At 35.7% G+C, this 18,961-nt stretch overlaps 1 protein-coding gene and 1 pseudogene across 1 annotated transcript; one reads left to right on the top strand and one right to left on the bottom strand.

Annotated features, from left to right (window-relative positions):
- LOC144560769 (uncharacterized) lies at positions 1–2,088 on the bottom strand. Its single transcript, XM_078310018.1, has 4 exons — positions 1,670–2,088; positions 1,297–1,377; positions 356–495; positions 1–265 (listed from the first exon to the last, which is right to left on the bottom strand). Exons 1-4 carry the CDS (start codon positions 1,982–1,984, stop codon positions 10–12), a joined length of 792 nt encoding a protein of 263 aa, XP_078166144.1. The 5' UTR covers positions 1,985–2,088; the 3' UTR covers positions 1–9.
- A 14,871-nt stretch (positions 2,089–16,959) lies between these two features.
- Positions 16,960–18,282, top strand: LOC144560825 (galactoside 2-alpha-L-fucosyltransferase pseudogene; annotated as a pseudogene).
- The last annotated feature ends 679 nt before the right edge of the window (positions 18,283–18,961 follow it).

Below are 18,961 nucleotides of genomic sequence, written 5' to 3' on the forward strand. Positions count from 1 at the left end.
TTGTTCTAATTAAAGCGGTAGCTGATTTGATGCTTGGACGAGTTCTTTTTGGTTCATGGACAAAATACAAAGACCGTGCGGGAGGAAGAAATAAATAGTCAGAAAAATGATTACACCGAGATCAGCCTCTTCTCCTATGGCCGGCCGAGGTGGGTCCCGCAAGTAAATTTGAAAAGCGCACCACATGCAGTATAGAGTTGCTACCCCCGAAATTAGGAGCAACGATTGGTTTGATTTTGAATTCAGAGATTTCCTGTTGTTAACACTGCGTAACATAATTTGCACATAAAAAAATTGACAAATCCATTATCAGCTTTTGTAAAGCATCAAAATTAAGTAAGAGAGCGTTACGTACCGGTTTATGTAGACAAAACCAGCCAAGAGAGAGGTGCAAAGAAACCCAATAACAAATACCGAATCAGCATCAATCGGTGCAGATCCCTTCCACCAACCGGTACTCAATATCCACTTGTACATTTTTGAATGCCCATTTTCCTGCCGGTTCGGTTTGAACCATCAGATTACAAATAATTAATAACTACTTTGTATAATTAGATTAGATAGAAGAAACAAAGACACTGATATTATAGTGCCGGCTTGTTCATCTCACACAATCTCTTAGAGTCATCCTAGCACCATTCATTATTACAAAAATTATTTGGCTAAGCCACAATCAGAGAACTTGAGATAGAATTAGAGGAGAGAGTTCCAGAGAACAAAGAGAAAGGTACATATACATATATATATATTGGTACACAGCCAGTACCAGTAGAGATTCACACTAAGGGATGTCAATGGTACTCTTTTATCCGTTTACCCGATCTGTATCATATTTGATAAGACAGTACGGTAAGTTTTTTTTTTTGGTTAAATTATTGGGTACGGGTAAGGGCAAAGACTTTTTTTGTTAACATAACATGTAAGGATACGGATATAGACTACTTCGTAAACATAACGGGTATAGACTATTTCGTACCCATTACGCACGGTAATTTTTTTTCGTTAATATGATATAGTTTTATTCATGACACATATATTTATTCAATGGCATCCCTTTAACAGTTTATCCAACATGTACCGTATTCTATAAGAAATGTTTTTATTTTTCGTTAACTTAACGGGTACGGATATGAAAATGTTTCCACCCGACCTGTTTTGTACCCATTGACACCCCCAATTCACACAAACAATAAAACTGGGGAATAATAGCAAATATGGGATTTGGGTACTAAAATTGAAGCAAATTGCTTAATTTCCAGTTTTCTGATAGAAAAAGGAAAATAAAAAATAATTTACCTCAAATAAGTGATCCAAGAAGAAATGGGAGAGAGATCCAGCTGATACCAGAAACAAACACTGCTTCCTGTTTAATGGAACCTGACACAAAAATCAGCCAAACAGTCTTAATTTCCCAAATTAGAAAATTACATTAATTATTTATCACAATTGCTTAGTTCTTGTATGAAAACACTGCATCTTTGTAAATACTTTTTTATCAATGAAAAATGTGAGATGGCAATTGCCAACTCACCCTCAAAAAAAAGAAAAAGAAAACACTGCATCTGTTTCAACTTGCAACTTTCTATTACCAGTAAGTAATTATTATATGAAGGTAACAATATAATAATTTGAACTTGAACTTGAAGGTGGGTTTCATAATTTAATTTACCAAAGAGAGAGAATCGAGAAAGCCTGAACGAAGCAGCGTACCAGAAACCCAGGAATATAATACACAAAGGGGAAAACCGAGGAGCACGGTGTACCAAAATGGATCGTGGACCAGGTGCATGAAGGTAGAGCCAAGGTCTCGACCGACGCCGAGCACGGAGGAAAGCCACTCAGCGAAGGAACCGAGGTCGGGACCAAGGAAGGCATTTAATGCGTAGACCAGGCAGTGGTGGGGACTGAACCTACCACGTGTTACCCTTGCCAGTGCTGACCCCACCGTCAGTGTGTACATCATGTGAGCTCCTGGTCCCGGCATGGTCTCGGTGTATATCGCCCCGCTTGAGCCGAGAGAGATCGGAGCTTTCCTAGTTCCTACTCACCTATTCTCTCTCTCTCTCTCTCTCTCTCTCTCTCTTTATTTTATAATATTTCATATTTAATGTTTTTATTGTATTTTCTGATTTTTTGTAACCTAAGAAAACTACAGTAGCTAGCTGAGCTAACTCTCTTTACAAATATTTACTAGCATCAATTAGGATTGCTTGTTTTTGCACATAAAACTTTTCTGATTTTGTAGTCTTTAAACAAATTTTAAATTAAAAAAAATAATTTAAAAGTAATTAAACTTGACCAAGCATGATTAATTATATCACTTTTGGTTAGAATTTGACTTTATCACAATATAATTAACGTGCTATGGATATTTCTTGTGATTTTGATTATGACACGACACATCTTTTAAGTCATAATTTTTATTTAAATCATTAAACTGATTTATTATAGAAGTGGTGTGTGTACATATCAAATTTATACAAATTTTTATTTATTTTAGTATACAGTCAACTATAAAAAAAATGAAACATATTAAAATTAACTTTTATATTTTTTTTGATCATTTAATTTTATACTAAATTTATGTACTGCATGTATTTGTATTTACCATGCATATATATATATTAGTGTTAGATCAGATCGGACGGTTTGGATCAAAAGTAAAAAAATCGGACGGTCACAGTGGTTGGTTGATTTTCTGCGGCTAATTCAGACGCACGCCTCTCTCTCTCTCTCTCTTTTCTTCTTCCCTTCCCTGCCATTTCCCTTTCTATCTTTCTACCGTGTCGTGTCGTGTTGCGTCGCGTACAACTAGAGAGCAGATTGATTTCCTTCTTCTTTGGTAAATGGTAATGGTACCCATTTCTCTTTGCTTCTGCTAGCAATTGGCCTGGTTCTTTACGAAGAGAAGAGAAGAGAAATCATCCTTAATTTTGGCATATTTAGTTGACGATTTCTCTGTGGATTTAGCCCAAATTAAATTGCTGTTTTGGTGATTTAGGCTACAATTGTGCTCGAATTGGTGCTCGATTTATCCCATATTACGATGCCATGCCATGTAACCTTTTTTGAGATGAACTGAGCTTACCTTCTTGTTTTGGTTTAATTTTAAAAGGATCACACCTTCACACTTCCTGTCCATAGCTAATTAATTAATTAATTAATTAATTAGGAGCGTTATATATATACCTTATATCAGCAGCTGGACTGGAACTGGAAGTGTTCAAAACAAAATTAATTAGGACTGCAACTTGCTTTCTAATTTTAAGATTAATGTAAGGAAGATTATCAAATCAAAATAATTAAATATTTATTTGGCAGTTCAGCACAGTAAGTGGAAGGAATAATGCAGAGGCTAAAAGAGAAGAAGAGATCAGGAGAGGAGACAAAATTTGAGACCATTTTGCCCCTTCCGACCTTCTCGACCTTGCTCCACCTCTCAGCCTTAATTTTGCTCTTAATATTAAAATCTTAAATTTAGTAGATATACATATGGAAGAACTGATATCTTGAGTAGATGCTAAAAGCTATTTTCTTTCTTTCTTGGAGCCTATTTCTGAACTGACTCTGGAACTCGGCCCGTTGACTGGGCCGATGCAGGCGGCCCAAATATAAACCAATACATAATCCAATCAATTGAAAACCCTAAAACTAGATCTAACAAATGAAATGAGCTGCGCATAAGAATATGAATGATAAAAAAAGAATTGGTAACACATCAAAACCAGCGCTCCTATTCAAACCCTTTCTATTTCAAGGAGGCACTTGGGGGTGAATATTCTAACAGAGCAGTTTTAGCATAATACAGAGCACAGACTATAGAATCAAAACAGCGTTGCTGATGGTTCATGTGCTGCATGAAGCTATAACTGCTCCGAAGCACTAGGCAGCAGCTAGAGTTTGGCAAAAATCTGGGTCGGGTATACCCGCCCGTATCCGTCCGTACCCGCCCGTACCCGCCGCCTGGGGTACCGGTGTGTTATGTTTTGACCCAAATTGCTATTCGGGCCCATTGGGCTTTGTATCTTTAATATGTAGTCTCTTGTCATGAGAGAGAACTAAGTCTAATCAGAATATCACTTTCAGTTGTCTCTGTCTCTTTCTCTCTTCCTCTTCTCAAATCCTAGAAAACCTAACAAATTGGTATCAGAGCCATCTCGCCGCCGGTTCGATCGGTAGTTTCAGGGTTCAGATCTATTCCGCTGCCGTAAGGTTTTCAATTTTCGCCTCTCCAGTCAGATCCGTTCGTCGTGAGTCAAATCGCGTTGAGAAATCCCGCAGAGCCGCGATATATCCTTTGGCTGCATCCCGGAACGCTTCTGTGAGCCGCGATAGTGAATCAGATTTGGGCGATTTCATTTCCTGAGTCTCAATTTCTTAGTTTGCTACACCGTGATTCCACTTTTGTGAACCGACTCAGTGAGCCGCGCAAAGACCCAATTAATCTGGGTTTGATATATCGTTTCTGTTGCAGCCACGTGTGAGTTTTGTAAATTTTTCTATCCATTTCCGAAACAATTAAGTTGACTTTGATATATTAAGTCAAGAGTACTTAGTAGTTCTAATTTTGATTGAATTAGAATTTTGCTTCAGTGGTGTTTCGGTGATTTTGGATATTTAATTTTTGGGGAAAATTTTGGAGATTTGTGAATTGGGTGTTTAAGAAATTGAATGGATATGTCTGCGAAGTATGATATTGAGAAGTATGATGGGAAGACGAGTTTTGCATTATGGCAAGTACGCATGGTGGCTATTTTGTCGAGCCAAGGCGTTAAGGATGCCATTTTTGGTCGAGATAAATTGATTGATGCATTGACGGATAGTAAGTGGAGAACTATGGATGATAAGGCACTCTCCATTATCCAATTGTGTTTGAGCAATTCGACATTGCAAGAGGTCCTGTCGGAGAAAACTGCTAAGGATTTGTGGGAGAAATTGGAGAACATTTATATGAAGAAGTCTCTCACCAATCGGTTGCGGTTGAAATTGCGCCTCTACACCCTTCGCATGGTTGAAGGTACATCAGTTTCCGATCATATTTCAGAGTTTGCATCTATTTTGAATGATTTGGGTAAGATTGATGTTAAGGTGGAGGATGATGACCAAGCGCTTTTGTTATTGTGCTCATTACCCGCATCATACAAGGCATTTAGAGACATGTTGATTTATAGTAGAGACAAGATTTCCCTTGAGGATGTTAAGAGCAATTTGCAAGCCAAGTTGCACATTGATAGTGAAATGACCAATAATGAGAAAGGGAGTCAAGGTGTTAGTTTGGTTGTTGATCGAGGTAGGTCATGGGATCGAAACTCGAAAGATACGAGGACCCGTTCGAAGTCTAGGCACAATAATTTGGTGTGTAACTATTGTAAGAAGAAGGGACACATTAAGGCCGATTGTTTCAAGCTCAAAAATAAACAAAAGGCGGATACTAAAGGTACTTCTTCAGAAGAGGCCAATGTGGCCGAGTGTGACACGGTTGATACTCTTTGTGTGGTAGACACCAATGTTGATGACAAGCATTGTTGGGTGATGGATACGGGTGCTTCACAACACATGACTCCGAATAGAGATTGGTTTGAGACTTATGAGCCTACGGATGGTAAGGTTCTCATGGGGAACAACAACATGTGTAAGGTTGCCGGAATTGGTTCGGTGACAATTAAGTTTCATGATGGAAAGGTTCGAAGATTGACGGGTGTGAGGCATATACCTGATTTGTCGAAGAATTTGATTTCTTTGGGGTTTCTTGAGGAAAAGGGGTGCAAGTTCCAAAGTGAAGGTGGAGTCCTTAGGGTTTCTAAAGGGGCTCTCACAATTATGAAGGCAAAGAGGATTGGAACTCTTTATTTCCTACAAGGTTCCACGGTCACGGGCTCAGCTGCCATTGCGCATTCGGGTACTATCTCGGATGCAGATGCTACAAAGTTGTGGCATATGAGATTGGGGCATATGAGTGAGCGAGGAATGACCATTTTGAGCAAGAGAGGCTTGTTGTGTGGCCAATGCACACGGGCAACTTGGAGTTTTGTGAGCATTGTGTATTTGGCAAGCATAAGAGGTTGAGCTTCTCCACGGCCATTCATTCGACCAAGGGAACATTAGACTATATCCATTCGGATCTTTGGGGACCTTCTCGCGAGCCTTCTAAAGGTAATGGTTCTCGTTACATGCTTACTTTCATTGATGATTTCTCAAGGAAGGTTTGGGTTTATTTCTTGAAAGAGAAAAGCGATGTGTTTCGCACCTTCAAAGAATGGAAGTCACTTTTGGAGAACCAAACAGGGAGGAAAGTTAAGAGGTTGAGAACCGATAATGGTTTGGAGTTTTGCAACCGTGAGTTTGATAACTTTTGTAAGGCCGAAGGAATTGTTCGGCACAAGACGGTGGTTTATACTCCTCAGCAAAATGGTGTTGCAGAAAGGATGAATAGGACACTACTTGAGAGGTCTAGAAGTATGCTTTCAAATGCGGGCTTAGGTAAGGAGTTTTGGGCGGAAGCCATTAACACATCTTGCTATTTGGTGAATCGATCTCCTACCACTTCAATTGAGTTGAAGACACCTGAAGAAGTGTGGTCGGGTAAGCCGGCCGATTATTCGAATTTGAGGGTGTTTGGTTGTCCCGCTTATGCACATGTGAATGAAGGAAAGTTGGAGCCTAGATCAAAGAAGTGTGTTTTTGTTGGGTATCCCGAAAATGTGAAGGGATATAAATTGTGGTGTCCTGAATCATCCAAGTTCCTTATCTCTAGAGATGTCATTTTCAATGAGTCGGCAATGTTGAAGGCAAATGATGTTGCACCCGAGCCGACTATTAAGGAGAATGAGAAGGTTGAGAAGAAGGTGGAGTTTGAGGAACCGGTCCAAGAAGGTGATGATGCGATCTCACATGATGATGCCAATTTAGATGAAGGCCAAGAAGAGGCACAACCATATGCATTGGCAAGGGATCGAGCTAGAAGAGAAATTCGACCACCTACAAGGTATGGATACTCCGACTTTGCTTATTGTTTGGCGATTGCAGAGGATGTGGAGTATTGTGAGCCATCTTCCTACAAGGAAGCCATTTCTTCCAAGGATGCGGCTAATTGGGTCGCTGCTATGAATGAAGAGTTACAATCCTTGCAACAAAATGAGACTTGGTCTCTTGTGAAGCCTCCTAGTAGTAAGAGGATTGTGGGTTGCAAGTGGGTGTTTAAGAGGAAGATTGATGGTTTAAATCCCGCGGAATTTCGATACAAGGCAAGGCTTGTGGCTAAAGGGTATAGTTAAGTCCAAGGTGTGGATTTCAATGATGTGTTTTCTCCCGTAGTTAAGCATACCTCCATTCGAGTTTTGCTCTCTTTGGTGGCAATGAAGGATTTGGAGTTGGAGCAAATGGATGTGAAAACCGCCTTCTTGCATGGTGATTTGGAAGAGCAAATTTACATGAGTCAACCGGAGGGTTTTGAGGTTACGGGAAAGACGGACCGTGTGTGTCTTTTGAAGAAGTCCCTTTATGGCCTTAAGCAATCACCGCGGCAATGGTACAAGAAATTTGACTCATTTATGGTGAGTATTGATTTCCATCGTTCCAATTATGATAGTTGTGTCTATTTCAAGAAGTTGGATGGTGGGGATTTTGTTTACTTGTTGCTCTATGTGGATGACATGTTGATTGCATTCTCAAACTTGAAAGAAGTTAGGAGGTTGAAAGAGCAATTAAGTTCGGCATTTGAGATGAAAGATTTGGGGGCCGCCAAAAGGATTCTCGGGATGGAGATCACAAGGGATAGGTTCAAAAGAAAGCTGTTTCTTTCACAAAAGAGTTTTGCCGAGAAAGTGCTACGCCGTTTTGGCATGGAGAAAGCAAAGGTTGTTTCAACACCTCTTGCGGCACATTTCAAGCTTTTGGCCGCTTTAAGCCCAAAATCTGATGCTGAGAAGAAATATATGGAAAATGTTCCATATTCAAGTGCAGTCGGGAGTCTCATGTACTTGATGGTGTGTACTCGACCCGACATTGCTCAAGCTGTTAGTGTGGTAAGTAGATATCTCTCTTGTCCCGGGAAAGGGCATTGGGAAGCGGTGAAGTGGATCTTCCGCTATTTGAGAGGTACTCTTGATGCTCGTTTGGAGTTTGGTGATGGGAAGGCACTAACGGGTTATGTGGATGCGGATTTTGCGGGTGATTTAGACAAGAGGCGTTCTTTGACGGGTTATGTTTTTACCCTTGGAGATTGTGCAATTAGTTGGAAGTCTACACTTCAAGCCACTGTTGCACTCTCAAGTACCGAGGCCGAATACATGGCAATTACCGAGGCTATTAAGGAGGCTATTTGGCTCAAGGCGTTTGTTGGTGAGATGTCTTCTTCCGAGGGTCCTATTACGGTGTTTTGTGACAACCAAAGCGCGATACATTTGACCAAGGACCGCATGTACCATGAGAAGACGAAGCACATTGACATTAGGTACCATTTTGTTCGAGATGTGATCTCGGAAGGCAAGGTTGCCGTGAAGAAGATTGGTACCGAGTCGAATCCGGCCGATATGCTCACAAAGCCTCTTCCAATTGCAAAGTTCAAGCTTTGTTCAAGTTTGGTGTCGGTTTGTTTCTAGCTAGTTTGAGCTAGTTTTGTTTCTAGCATGTTGCTAGTGTATCTTTATGTTTGCTTTATGCATTTGCTTTATGTTTTAGTTTATTTTAGATGCAATTTGGTTCAAGGTGGAGATTGTTATGTTTATGTTTTGACCCAAATTGCTATTCGGGCCCATTGGGCTTTGTATCTTTAATATGTAGTCTCTTGTCATGAGAGAGAACTAAGTCTAATCAGAATATCACTTTCAGTTGTCTCTGTCTCTTTCTCTCTTCCTCTTCTCAAATCCTAGAAAACCTAACACGGTGCCCGAGCCCGGGTATGAGTCGGGTACTCGGGTACGCGGGTACGGGCAAAAACCGGACCGGACCCGTTATTTTGGACCAATACCCGACCATACCCTACCCGAGTTTACCCGTACCCGACTAAACCCGTACCCGACTAAACCCGTACCCGACTACCCGTACCCGTATACCCGATCACTGTTCATCCCATTTCAAAATTCAAAAAATCTGATTTTTTTCCCCCCAAACCAACAAAAAAAACCAGAAAAAAATAGGAAAAAACCAGAAAAAAACAAAAAAAAACCAACAAAAAAACAAAAACAAAAAAACAGCAAAAAAAATAAAATAAATAAAATACCCGTACCCGCCTTACCCGTCAAGGGTACACGGGTAAGGGTATAGGATGGGTAGGGTATGGGTTTTGAAAATTATATCCGCCATACCTGTACCCGAATACCCTTGTACCCGAGTATACCCGTACCCGAGACGGGTATACCCGGGGTACCCGTACCCGCCCGAGTATAAATACACTAGCAGCAGCGGCAGCAGTTAAGTCCGCATTCTCTGCATTAATTCGAATTTTGAGTTTTGATCTGAACCGTCCAATCAGAACCCAGTCCCTATAATATTCGTGCTGAAGAACATCGAACAGTCCGGATCTAAAATCAAATTTTGAGGGTTCATTCCACTTTCCATCATTCTTGTTTTCTTTATTATTCCAATTCCATTAATCCATCTTAAAAAATATATATATATATTTAAATTATTATTGAATTAAGCAACCGAATTTTGTTTTATACTATGTCGGAATTTATTTCATTTCCAAACAGCAGGTACAAAAACAATTCTTATATTTCCTCAAAATTTCCAAAATACACTACAACAATGTAGATACTTTTTGCGAGAGAAAAAACAAATTTATGACGGTACTCCCTCGCGAAAAGTACCGTCGCAAAAAGAAAAAGCTGAAGAATGAGAGTAGTTCGTCGCAAAAAGTCACTTTTGTATCCTCGCGAAAGGTGTCTCATTCTTGTTGTGATAGGATTCACCCAAATTTTTTTAGTTACCATCTTAATATTTCAAAATTTTAACCAAACCGATATTTTTCTCAAAATATTAATCTATCATCATACTAATATTTTAAAATTTTCCTATTTATTTATTATCATTATATACCAATATACCATGGTTCGTAGATTAATTAACTATTAAAAAGAAATTGGTTGCATGCATATTGAATCTGCGCAGAACCATTTTCCATTCCAAAAAAAAAAAAAAAATGGTTTCATACATATTTTTTTTGTTGTTGATAAAACTAGTATATTACCACCTGTTTCATTAGAAACAAGGATGTTTGTGTACAATAGGGGCCTTATAGGCTAATACCAAAAAGAGCAAAAAAAAGTAAAAACTAACATAGATCTCACTAATTGTGAAACAAATAGGAGATACCTAAACTAGATCAGAAATAGCTAAAGTCACCAAGTCAAAGAGTACCATATATTACACAAATTGAGAACTAAGACATAGAGAAACAGATTATGAAAGGGCATCTAAAATGGAGCAGCTGAACTGGCCATCGAGGAGCCAGTAAAATTTGTGGAGGGGTCAATTGATTGCATAAAGGCTGCATCAGCTGCGTCCAAATTTGCACGATCTCTGAGGTACTTAGAGAGGTCTGACCCCTCTAAACCAAGATAAGGATCGTCTCCTGAATCTCAAGTATTGTCTTCCTCCTGCGATGTATCTGTTGCCGAGAGGATTATAATACTGTCTGCCTAGGACAAATTAGACACATCCATAGGTAAAATTGGTTTCATACATATTAAATCTCGAAATTTTTAAATATACCATACCCTTAAAAAAAAAGAAACAAAAAAAATCACGTTTTTTGAAAAATTCGAATTTTGACACGGCCGCATCCCCTAGTGCGGCCACCTTTCTGCGGGCCGCATCTAGGGGATGCGGCCCATTTTATTTATTTATTTATTTATTTTCTTTCTTGTGCGGCAGTTCAATTTGGACAAAAAAAAATGGTGGCTGCATCCCCTAGATGCGGCCCGCAGAAAGGTGGCCGCACCTAGGGGATGCGGCTGTGTCAAAATTCGAATCTTTCAGAAAATGTAGTTGTTTGGTTTTTTTTTTTTTTCAAATATGATATTTTTAAAAATTACGGGATTAAATCTGCGCAAAACTATTTTAAGAAAAAAAAATGCGTCCATGTATGTAGATTCAAACTGCAAGGATGATAGATTTTGAATTTTGAGAAAAATGATCCGATTTTTTTTATAAATATCCAAAAAGATAATTAAATTTAAAAAACTAACCAAAGTTGAACTGGATTTTGAAATCTATCCAAACCGCAAATTTTTTTTGCGGAAATTCAGTCTAAAACCACAAATTTTTTTTGTGGTTTTGGAATTCTAAAACCAACGATTAAAAAAAAAGGAAGAAAACCCGCAAATTTTTTTTGGCAGTTCCAAATCTTTTCCATTTTTTTCAGATTTTTTTTATTTAAATAAAAATATATATAATTTATTTATTTTTGTATTGAAATATTAGAAATATTAAATATATTTCTTTGAAAATAGATGAAATACTATATAATTTGATTTATTAGAAAGACTGCTACAAATAACTCGGATCAACATCTTTCATGCCGGATTTTTTTGCAGTTGTAAGAAAAATTAATACATTTCTTTATGAATTATTGGAAAAAAAATAAAAAATGCTTGGATTCTGAGTTATTGATCACGGTTTAAAAGTCACTTCTAGGTAATACATAAAATAATATGATACTTCTAGTACATTTAATTTATAAAAGGTTGTATCTATTTTGAGAATTCTTTTTAATAACAATTATTAAATAACTTAATTTTTTGTTTTTTTTTCAAAAATAGATACAATTTTTTAGAAATTAAATGTACTAGAAGGATGACAATATTTTCTATATTTACTTAGAAGTGACTTTTGAACCGGGATCAATAACTGAGAATCCAAACATTTTCATTTTTTTTCCAATAACAGATAAAGAAATATATTAATTTTTCTTATAGCCACAAAAAACCCGGCATAAAAAAATGTTGATCCAGGTTAATTATAGCAATCTTTCTAATAAATCAAATTATATAGTATTCCATCTATTTTCAAAGAAATATATTAAATATTTATAATATTTCAATACAAAAAATAAATAAATTATAAATATTTCTATTTAAATAAAAAAAATCTTAAAAAAATGGAAAAGAGTTAGAACCGCAAAATTTTTTTGCGGGTTTCTTTTTGTTTTTTTTTAATTGCTGGTTTTGGAATTCCAAAACCGCATTTTTTTTTCGCAAATTTTTTTTGCAGTTTGGGTAAAATTTCAAAATTCAGCGCAACTTTGGTCAGGTTTTTAAATTTAATTATTTTTTTGGATATTTATAAAAAATTTGGAAAAATGATCGTAAGGTTAAAATTTTGAAATATTTAGATGATAACTAAAGAAATTTCGGTAAAATTCACTTATTTACTAAAATGCAGAAATTATCACAAGTAAATAAATAACACATAACCAACGTATCTACCAGAATTTATTTTATCAGCGAGAGTAAAAAACAGGCTTCTAAATAGCTAGCTATAGCTTTTCCGGACCATAAACGCTAAGATATGAGATAAAATTGCGCTAACTCAGCTACGACCGCTATAGCTATAATAGCTGACCGCTATTACCGCTATATGAGATCCGCTATAGCTAGCGCTATGCTACATGGTTTTTTTTTTTGCAATTTATATGGACTTCTGTACTTCTATTCTTATTTCTAATGCTACATGGTCTTCTACGATAAGTATACTAAACCAAATTATATGCTTCTATTTTTATTTGTGATTTATTCTATCATTCTATATCGAGAAATAGTCAAATACTAATTATTCATTTTGATTACTCTTTTTATAGTATTCGTTTGTAAAATTATTATCGTTCGTTTCAATTGAAAGTTGATTTTGATTATTATTATAATTATAAAATGTTTAAATATGTATATTGACTTCATTTACCTTATAAAATTAATTGCTCTTTTTCTATTATAATATGTAATACCATGAAGTATAAACTATTAAATAATGTTACTTTTTAGATTTTTTTCATTCTTATTTGCGTAATTGATAAAAAGTATAGACTTAGATTAGTTGTCATTTAGTTGTTACATCAATTCTCTAATATATTGATTATGTTGATAATTAGTAGAAATATAGAATATAAAGTTTGAAAAGGGAAAATCGCTATGTGTGATAGCTTCCGCTATAGCTACGCTATTCGCAATAGCATTTTTTTTGGTCTCCCCGCTATGCCGCTATAATCGCTATTTAGAACCTCGGTAAAAAATGATTATTTTGTAAGGATAAACCTCCAAAACTGGTCATGATATCGTTAGGAACCACCAAAATATTTGCAAAAACTATATTTAAGCTGATGATGTACGGTTGGTAGCTTATTAATATACCTAACAATAACATAATTCAGTTGCAATTAATTAGGAGCGTTTAAAAAGGAATCAACAAAATATATCTTTTCTGCGCACGACAAATTAATTAAGTAATTGGCACGCACGACAAACTAGTTGACAAAATAAAAAAAAAGAAACTTAATTATGCGCTATATAATGCCTATGTTGTAAGTTGCACGACGTGTATATATATATGGGTACAAATATAGTATTCCATAATATATTTGTAATATTTTTCTCATGCCCGGCCCTAATATATATAATAATGGCACCAGCTAGCTAGCTAGCTTTATTTGCAACTAAGATCGCAATATCCCTAGCTATCCATATACAATTAAAATTGTGAAATCGATCAATAGAGCTAGCTAGTATATATAGTAGTATGGGACATGAAATTATGGAAAGGAATGAGAAAATGAACAATAAGTGGGGAGTTCCTGGAGCAGTGTTCATCCTTTTGCCTCTTCTGTTCTTTCTCTGGCTGATCAGTACTAATGTAAACACGAGTACTCTTTACAAAGGTACATAAAAATTTAAGGTTCATTTTCATTTCTTCTTAATTTAATTGTGTTGTTATCTTACTTAGCAGATTACCTAGCTACCAATTACAATCTGTACATTATCCAAATTTGTTTAATAAAGAGTTTTATGTTAAACAAAGTTCAAGTAAATATATATACCCGTTAATTTGTTCAAGTTTAACTTTTTATGATTTTCTAAAATTGTGTCCCCACATAACTCTAATATCGTAGTTGAGAGGAATGAATAAAAAAGATGCAAAAGGTATTTTTTTTTTTGGGAAAATTGCTTATTTGCCACTCCAAAACCTTCAAATTTAAAAAATACCATCCTAAAATTTGAAATTGTAATAATGCCATCCTAAACTTCATTAATTTTTAATTTTACCACTCCAAATAATTAATTATTAAAATACCCTCCCTTCTTCTCCTCCTCTTCTTTATATTCTCCTCCCATGACCATGATCATGTCAAAAATGGAAAAATGAAGCTCTCAAATTATAAAGCTGAATTACGGTATTTACAATTTGGTACATCCAATTCATATATTTGAGAAACGCATCATGATAATCTGATGAGTCTGAGACTCAGTTGTCAGACCAACAAAGGAATGAAATGGAAATAGGAAGAAACTAAAGAGATAGATTGAGAAAGAGAGATAACGTAGATAATAGTTTCAATTTCATTAACCAATTGCTAATTTTTACAATCCAGTTCCTATTTAATTATATCAACTAGAAGTCTAATGAAAACAATTAATAGTCATAAGCATGAAACTGAAAAGTGTAAATACCAGAATCGCTGCTGTAGTTGTATATATATTACAGGTTGATATTTTCTACATGCAGTTGCTGTATGGATTTGTATATGTTTAATTTGGTAAATACCAGAATTCAGCTTTATAATTTGAGAGCTTTTTTTTTGTTGCACTATCAAGTTGGGCAGGGGGGGTGATTTAGCATGGGGCACGATAACGATTTCTAAAAGCTTAAATCCTATATTAGTGAAATTAAATTTAAATTTGAATATTCAATGTAGAAACAAATTTTCCCCCCATTAATATACCAGTAATTGTTTTCCTTCTTTTAGCTTTAAATTAAATTATGCTTAAATGCAATGCACTTTAAAGGAACTATTTTATATATTTAATGGACAACGGTTGGTCTTGTTTTTCTTCAATAGAATTATCATCTAAGAATGCAATTAATGTTGATCAAGCAATTTAATACTAGCTAACTACCTCTAAAGAAATATTAATAGCAATTTAATATGGATAGTTTCAGTGTTGCAAACTAATTATTATTTCGTTAGTCAATTATCTTTTAATTGTGAACCCAAACATTATAAATTAAAATGGTTACTATCAAATGCCATCATGCAACTAATTTTTGTAAGAAAAAATGTATGTAATTTTGAAGGTTTCATAAGGATAAACATGATTTTTTTTCTTAAACTAAATAATGAAAAATGTGAGCCATGAACTAAATAATGAGGATAAACATGATTTTTTTTTTCTTGAACTAAATGCCATCATGCAACTATTTCGGGCCGGCATATTATGAGCCTCAATCGTGGACTTTGCATTGTATTCCGGATTGGTCTCGTAGAATAAGGTTCTAATCCCGGCCTTGTTCATGGCTCAGATTGAGGCTAAAAGGGCTTTGGGAACATGACCCTATCACACCTAATCAGTTAAGATAGACATTTTTATAAAATTTATTATTAAAAAGTAATTATCAACACCATAGCCACCGCTAGCTAGCTGCATGGGGCATGCAGTTGTTATAGCTAGCTAGGTACTAGTTCTCCGACGGGAGGACATGATCAGTTCAATCCTCACACATCATTACTCTCTTTAATTAACATATATATTATCATGAGTTAATATATAATCTGTTACTAAGTAAGAGGAAAGTAAAAATTTGGACCTTTGCTGGAGCATATATAGCTAGCTTTGCCAAATTTCCATGTGCTTCCATCTCGATCACCTTCCCTCCTAGCTATCAACATGCATGGTTTTATACACTGAAGCCGAAGCCGCGTGATGTGCACTTACCATGCGAATTAAAGACCACCTCCATGTGAGTAGGTCTTCTTGACTATATCAAGTAAGGTAGGACCAACAACCATTTTGTAATCATATCATGCATGCATGTAAAGCAATTCCTTGCAAACACGGCCTTGGCGCTTGTAATCATATCATGCATCGATATCGTACCAGTAAGATATTGACGCACTGTCTCCCACCGTCCATTGCACACACCATTGAAAAAAGGATGTCATCAGATAAACAGAAACCGAAGTTAATTAATTAGGACATATTTGATAAGTTGTAATCTTCTACCTTTAGATAAAAAATTATCTAGCCATATATCCTTCTATTGTCCTTCTCAATTTTTTCAACAGAGGTATAAAGTTGTGCCGACTGGGTTTCTTAAGGGTCAACGGCATCTCTAGATATGGAATGGGCATGGATGTTTGCAGTTTGCAATCCAAAATAAAAGCAGTTATTTGTGTACCTCTTGGAGACAGATTCAAAGGCAGAAAAGAGCTACATCTTGTCGTAGTTTAATTTGTTGGTCTTGTTTTTCATTAATGGAATTATCATCTAAGAATGCAATTAATGTTGATCAAGAATTTTACTACTAGCTAGCTACCTCAAAAGAAATATTAATAGTATGTAAATAATTTCATATGGATTAATTAATTGCTTTAGTGTTGCAAACTAATCATTATTTAATTAATCATTTTTTTTAATGAACTCAGACATTATAAAATTTTATAAGAAACAAATATGTACGTAATTTCGAAGGTTTCATAAAGGATATACATGATTTTTTTTCTTGAACTAAATAAGGTAAAAAACTGTTTTATTTTTTATTTTATTTTGGTCCTATTATATAGTTAATTTGTTCATTTGTACAAGTCCTCGTGGCTCACAAAGTTTTGATACAGGGTTGCATTATGGTCCCAATCAGACTTCTACTCCATCCAACAAGAACCATCTCCATGGATTGATCCCCTCCAACTTTGACAAAGAATCATGTCGTAGCCGATTCGAGTGGGCATTGTTCCGCAAATCAATTCCATACATGCCATCTTCATACCTTTTGAACAAGCTAAGAAATTATGAGAATCTCCACAAAAAATGTGGCCCAAATACGCCTCTTTATCGAAAGTCGATCGAGCAGTTGAACTCAGATCAAAGTATAGAACTGATGGATTGCAACTATGTGGTTTGGATCCCTTATAACGGGTTAGGCAACCGAATACTATCCCTTACAAGTACCTTTCTCTATGCTATTCTCACCAATAGAGTTATGCTAATTCAATTGACTGATGAATTGGTTGATATCTTTTGTGAACCATTTCCTGATACCTCATGGATTTTGCCTCCTGATTTTCCTATCAAAAACCTAACTGAGTTCAATGTTAACTCTAATGTGACATATGGTAACATGGTAGATAATCATGTTATAATAAGCAATCATTCAATTAATACCGAGGTCGAGTCGTTGCCATCTTATGTGTATGTCCATGTAGTTGAGGATTCTCATGCTTCAGACATGTTATTTTTTTGTAATGACGATCAAGTTGTCCTTGAAAAGGTCAATTGGTTGTTACTAAAATCCGATCTATACTTTGTCCCATCTCTTTACTCGACACCTCTGTTTGAAGAAGAACTCGGCTGGTTATTTCCAGCAAAAGAGAGTGTATTCTACTTACTAGCACACTATTTGATTCATCCAAGTAACAATGTATGGGCATTGGTCAGAAGATACTACATGTCTTATCTTGCCAAGGCAAATGAGAAAATCGGTGTACAAGTACGCGTCTTTTGGTTTACAAAAGTTTCTTCTGATGTTATATTCCAACAGATCCTAAATTGTTCTAAAGCGGAAAGCGTACTTCCGGAACTTGATTTCAATGGAACAAATGCTTTCAACACCGATGAACAAAAGCCTTCAAAAGCAATTTTAGTAGTATCATTGTATGCATATTACTATGAAAAGCTCAAATCCATGTACTATGAGTACTCGGTTAAAACAGGAGAGTTGGTGAGTGTTTACCAACCGAGCCACGAAGAAATGCAACAAACAGAGATCCAATCACACAATCAAAAAGCACTTGCAGAGATATATTTGCTTAGTCTTTGTGATGTGCTTATGACAAGTGGTTGGTCCACTTTTGGATATGTTAGTTATGGCCTTGCCGGGATCAAGCCAGTAATTTTAATTACAATTTGGGATAAAACTATACCCAATACGGCGTGTGTTAGAGAAGCTTCAAGGGAACCGTGCTATCTCACTCCGGCAAAACCAAGTTGCAAGGGAAAAACAGCCAATAAAGAAAAATTGCAACAATATATAAAGCAATGTCCAGATTTTGATAATGGGATCAAGTTGTTTGACTAGATGAGTAACTTTTATGCAAAGATTTTAATGAGAAGATCAAGTTATTTTTAATTTACTAGCTAGATGAGTGATTTTTGATATAGGATTTTTTTCAGTTATTTTTCTATTTTTAAGTGGTTATCGATTAATTTTACACGTTGAATTTGGAACATGAATTTTTTTTTCTTCAAAAGATGAGTTATCATAATTAGGTTTTCCATTTTTCTTTTTGTACAATTAATTTCAATTTTAAAATGTTAGATCAAATGGCTTCAGACTTAATATTCACAATCAAATTGTGCACAATATATATTTACCCTATTCGTTTCCAAAATCTCTGTCCGAAGCAATTCTGGATTATTGTTAGATGAAAGATGTCTTTATGGATTTGGATATGATTTTCAATTAGTTGGGCTGGGCCAGAAATTTTGTATTTGATTTGTTTGAATGCAGCCTGCATTTTTCAAGATGGCCTCCATTTAATCTCCATATATATTTTCTCCACACACAACCTATAAAAGAATGCAAAATACAAAAATCAAAAAGAAAAAAAATTGAGGACTTGGATTGTCTTCCAAGAAACATTTGTTTTAGATCGCTAGTTTAATCGTCATTTCAACTCAAAGTGAAATGGGATTTTCAAGGGAGATATATATATATATATAGGGTTTACTTTCCAACTTGCTCACATGCATGCAAT

The sequence above is a fragment of the Carex rostrata genome, chromosome 10 (genome assembly GCF_964058835.1).
Source record: "Carex rostrata chromosome 10, lpCarRost1.2, whole genome shotgun sequence".
Taxonomy (NCBI): Eukaryota; Viridiplantae; Streptophyta; class Magnoliopsida; order Poales; family Cyperaceae; genus Carex; species Carex rostrata.